Consider the following 4938-nt stretch of genomic DNA (forward strand, 5'->3'; position numbering starts at 1 on the left):
TGCTGAACCCCACCCCTGAAGCTATCAGATGCCAGGAAGACAAGTCCCCTGTTTCCCAAATACTGAAGTTGAAGATTCACCTCAAAAAACATGATGCAAACCTCCACTCACTCAGACTTTAAATATTACGAAATTCAGCAGTAACACCAAGTCGTTAATTTCTTGAGTGGCTTCAGATCTTCTGTATCTTTATGTACTGGACAAAATTCTTGCCAGCTAATTTGAATCTGTTAACACTTCTGGGGTTTTTTGGTTATAGTACTTGACAGTGGATGGGCTCTATCTTGTGGCATGTGTCATCTTTGAATTACGCAGTATATGATGCTCTCTGCAGTCATTTACCTTATTTGCTGGGTCATTCCTTCAGTTAAATAAGATCTGTTCATCTGCTTCTCTCCTCTGTCCAGTTTCCTCATTTCCCTGAATCGCTCTTTTTGCATCCATCCATTCTCTGCCTGCTCTGTTCAGAAAGACTTAGGCTCAGTTGCATAATAAGAGCTAACATTTATATTTACTTTTTATTTGGTCCAAACCTGAGTCTCTGACTGCTATTACTTTTCTATGGTTCAGCTGTTCCAGTTTTAAGGTTCCCTTCTGGTTGTTAATCATTAAGATTTAACGACCCTCGGTCTTACTTGACCAGGAAGATATCCAAAACCAGATTCTCGTAACATACCAAGGATTTCAGTACAGGCTTTCCCAATTTTTAAATGAAACTCATACAACATTATATGTAGGCAGATGTCATGGATGACTTTAGTGTCCAGCCACATTCTCCTTTCTTTGCACTGGAAAACTGGGAAAAAAATGTCTTTTAGACATGATACTCTGCTAATCTTCTGCTAAATAGTTCTGGTTTTAAACCTGTATGATAAATCCTCTTATGATTATACAGGTGTCATCAAGTACAAAAGATGCCTGCTTTGCCTCTGCAGTTGAATGTTTACAGCAAATCAGGTAATTCTCCAAAATCTGTCTTTTTGTTTTACTGTTCCTGGTTATAGTAGCATCTAGTGTACTTGATTGTGATCCTTTACCTGTCACCTTTTCTTTGTGAGAGAAGTCTCCAAGGAGTTTCAGAGTTCCTACTAAAAATGTTAGCAAATTCTCCCAAGGGGAAAGAAGTACAGCCTCATAAATGTGACCAAGAGGTGTGTCTGTAGGACACCACTTGAAATTGAATGAATGTATGAGGATGTCTAATCGAATATACATGAGAGCTTCTAAACAGTTATGGCAAAATGACTGGTGCGTGGGGACCTTTCTGTGTCTGATATAAGGAATTTGCTCTAAGAATTTAAGTGGAAATTAAAAGGGTTTTAGAAAGGAATTTTCCCCCTTTCCCCCTGTGTTAAGACATCTTAAAACTGAAGACAGTCTCTCTAGCAGTAGTGTTCCTTGATGCCGTATTTATAGCCTGGGGTACTGCGCAGCCTTGGCAGCCATGGCTGTTGTGATGTGTATGATCTGACTGATCTTCTGGGGCATGCTAGCTAGCAAATCCTTCCTAATTTAGATGCAGATAGGTGACTCCTTATTGTTACCCTGTTCTGCTCTTGCTCTTCAAATAGTACCACGTTCACCCCAGCTGACAAGTTGAAGGTGATCCAGCAGACTTTTGAAGAGATCTCTCAGAATGTACTGGAGACTCTCCAGGAAGATTTTCTGTGGTCCATGGATGACTTGTTTCCTGTTTTTCTCTATGTGGTGCTACGAGCCAGGTAGGCACTAACAGTGGCATCTGTCATAAGCTGAGCATAGGCAGTATGAGTACTTCTGTCTTTAAACACTCCTGCTTCTTGTTATAGGACTAATTGTTTTTGCAACTTAGCAAGTTTTCCGTTTTGTTTGCTTTGACCTGAAAAAAAGATGAAGTTAACTGAAATGGCTGTGACTTCAGAATGAGCTTAGAGAAAAGTATGTGTTTTGCACAACACCGTATACAAAACGTAAAAAAAATTATAATTGTGTCTTTTGTTCACCTATTCTTTTTCCCTCTTCCCCATGTGACAGGATAAGGAATTTGGGGTCTGAGGTGCACTTAATTGAAGACCTGATGGATCCTTATCTGCAGCATGGGGAGCAAGGCATCATGTTCACTACCTTGAAGGTAGGAAAATTATTCAGAGTTATTAAAAGCTTTCTTGGGAAATTTTTCAGCTTTGAGCAATGAGGATCAGGCTCAGACAGTTGTATGAACACTGTGTTGTAACTTTGATATTTTTACTGAATTTTTTAGCTAAGATGAGCAAGGAAACTTAGCTTAGGACAACCTAACAGTTGTGGGTATCACTAACAAAATGATGCAACTTGCACTTTATTCGAATATAACATTGGTTGTTGTTGACTGTTCTGAGTGCTCACCTGGAGCTTGCACTATAACCTAACAAACCTTACTCTCTTTACAAAAATGGAAATGAAGTGCTGCTTTGAAGATTAGCCATTCCAATAACAGAAATCTGTTGTTTTGGTACCTCAAAACTGTTGAAACAAGTGGACATTGTGACAAGTCAGCTGTATGGAGCTTTTTTCTGGGGTTGTTTTGGGGATGTTAATCTGCAACTTAAATATTAAGCTGAGCTGCTAGGTGAACATTATTGTATTTTGTCTGTGCAAATTGGAAGTAGTTGGGTGCAGAGGTTTTTTTCATACCTGTGATTTTTTTTTTTATAGTGCTGCAAAAAGGGAAGATAGCAGCAGCAGATGAGGTTATTTATCTAGGTGATAGAAACCTTTGCTTTTCAGTCTGAGTGGTTTTGAAATGCTCAATCCCTCTTTCATTGTCCTATTTGGGCTCTTCTGTCAAGGGGCAAAGAAAGACTTGTGAACAAGAAATGTATTTCATCTTGGCAAAACTGGGAGCTGGAGCTGTGAAAGTATTCAGAGTCTCAAATCATGCTATCTTGCTTCATTAAGAGTTGGATATAACTTGTAACTGAAAATCTGCTGTTCTTTTTGCTAGTTTACGTATTGGAAGATTCTCATACGTTGAATTGTCACTGCATTGTCACTGCTTGTAGACAGCCTAGTCCTCTGTTTTCTTGGACAGAAAAAAAAAACAACTTTTTTGTGTATGATGCTTTATCAGTTTGCAAAGAACTGTTATGTATGCTAAATTGAATTTTGTTTTAATCAGGCATGTTACTACCAGATTCAACATGAAAAGCTTACTTAGACCACCATCATCATTTACTACCTGGCTCTGTGGAGTAATCTACTCAGTGGAACTTCACTCATCGCCACTTCTTCCCTGAAGTAGCACTTACAGTTCTGCAGTCACAGGTGAAAATACCCAGGTGAAAATTGTTTCTTCTGAACTTCTGTTTTAAGATTGGAAAACTGCAGTCAGAGACTGTCTGTGAAGTGGTGATCAAGCTAGAGACTTCATTTGTCGAACACTTGCCAAGAAGAAATAATTTCCTATTCTAGCAGAAAGATTATTTACTCCTTTTAAATGAACAATGCTGCAAAAAGGCATGGCATCTACACAGAGTACACGTGAAAGTCTGGACTGCATGGCTTCTCAAGCAGTGGGTTTGTTTTTATTACCCCTGGTTTGTCAGCAGAGACACTTATGGAAAATGAATTGCACCACAGAACCATTCAGTCTTCCTGAATTAAGTGATTATGTTTGTTTATTTAAAATAGAAGAATGTTAGTATTTATAATGGGTAACCTGTAGTGTATTTGGCTGTAAAGGTTTTGAGGCATGTGTGTTGAACAGCATTGCTGAACGCAGTGTCAGTGTGCTGTTGTGGGAATAATCACACTGCTACAGACTCCCCTGATTACTAGAATTCGCCATCCTTTCTGTTTATGAAATAAAAGGCACTGACCACTTCAGATTTTGGCACTGAATTAAATACTTGAAATCTCTAGTGTTCACGTGACCCTGAGGTCAGAGGACAAACGCTTTCCCTGGAAGCCCATGGGAGAATGGGAATGTGCTCTTGAACAAGCTGACTGTGTATTAGGTTAGAGACTTTTGCCTGTTCACTTAACTTGTCAGAGTGGAAAAAAGCTAACCTTGTTGCATATTTGAACATGTAGAGAAAAAGTCATTTCCCTGGGGGATTTTTGTGTGTGTGTGTGTTCTGTGGTTTATGGTTCACTTTATTTATACCAGTAACACTAGTGGGTAACTTGGGTATTGTTGGTGCTGTTCTTTACCATGGCTGACTCAAAGGGGGAGGGAGGAATAGATTATAGAATGTTTCAATGGCTTACCTAATGTGAAACTACCATAGATAACGCTAATCATATTTTTGAAATAGTAGTCATGGCTTGTGTACTGGCTCCTAAATGGAAAGAAACCGTATGTCAAAATACTGTTTGGAACAGTGACTGTAATGTAGCAGTTTTCATAATAAAGTAAAAATGATTGGTCTTTCTGAAATTATTTTTATATTTACGATGATCAAAGAAGGGGGAAGAGTGGTTCTGGCAAGATGATAGTAAAACTATTGTTATACGCGTTACACATGTAACAGGTTGTAGCAATAATAGGATATAGGAATAATAGACTTCATGTTTGCAAACAATATGTTGTTAGCTTAATCTTATTTTTTAAATTATACTGAACAATTTGAGGAGTGGTAAGCAATAATATGATTAAAAGAGGAGCTATAAAAAGTAATTAATTTGAGTGGGACATTGGAAGATACACAACTAAGGTAGAGACTATAATGAAATAAAAGGCAAGAATTTGAACACTCAGTCTTTTGTGCGAGATGTAGTCTTTCCATGCAGTCATCCCTTGGAACTCCATGTACAAAAAATATTTAACTGAAACCTGTAAGAGCAGAACTGCTCTTTAAAAAGGAGCTATGCTGAACAGCTCAGTAAGTCAATAGTAACAACTTGCATCTGCAGATACCCAAATTTAGGATTTACCTCACCTTTTGTAGGAGTGTAATCATTAAAACCAGACTTGTTTGG

At 38.3% G+C, this 4938-nt stretch overlaps 1 protein-coding gene across 1 annotated transcript in view; it reads left to right on the plus strand.

The window, feature by feature from the left end:
* Positions 1–3175, plus strand: part of ALS2 (amyotrophic lateral sclerosis 2 (juvenile)) — a 36442-nt gene extending 33267 nt beyond the window's left edge. The window contains exons 31-34 of the mRNA XM_010136348.1: positions 896–957; positions 1572–1721; positions 2014–2110; positions 3137–3175. Of these exons, the coding sequence (XP_010134650.1) occupies positions 896–957; positions 1572–1721; positions 2014–2110; positions 3137–3175 (348 nt within the window). The remainder of the gene's footprint in view (positions 1–895; positions 958–1571; positions 1722–2013; positions 2111–3136) is intronic.
* Positions 3176–4938: the final 1763 nt, after the last annotated feature.

This window comes from Buceros rhinoceros, unplaced genomic scaffold (genome assembly GCF_000710305.1).
Source record: "Buceros rhinoceros silvestris isolate BGI_N320 unplaced genomic scaffold, ASM71030v1 scaffold12165, whole genome shotgun sequence".
NCBI classification, from domain to species: Eukaryota; Metazoa; Chordata; class Aves; order Bucerotiformes; family Bucerotidae; genus Buceros; species Buceros rhinoceros.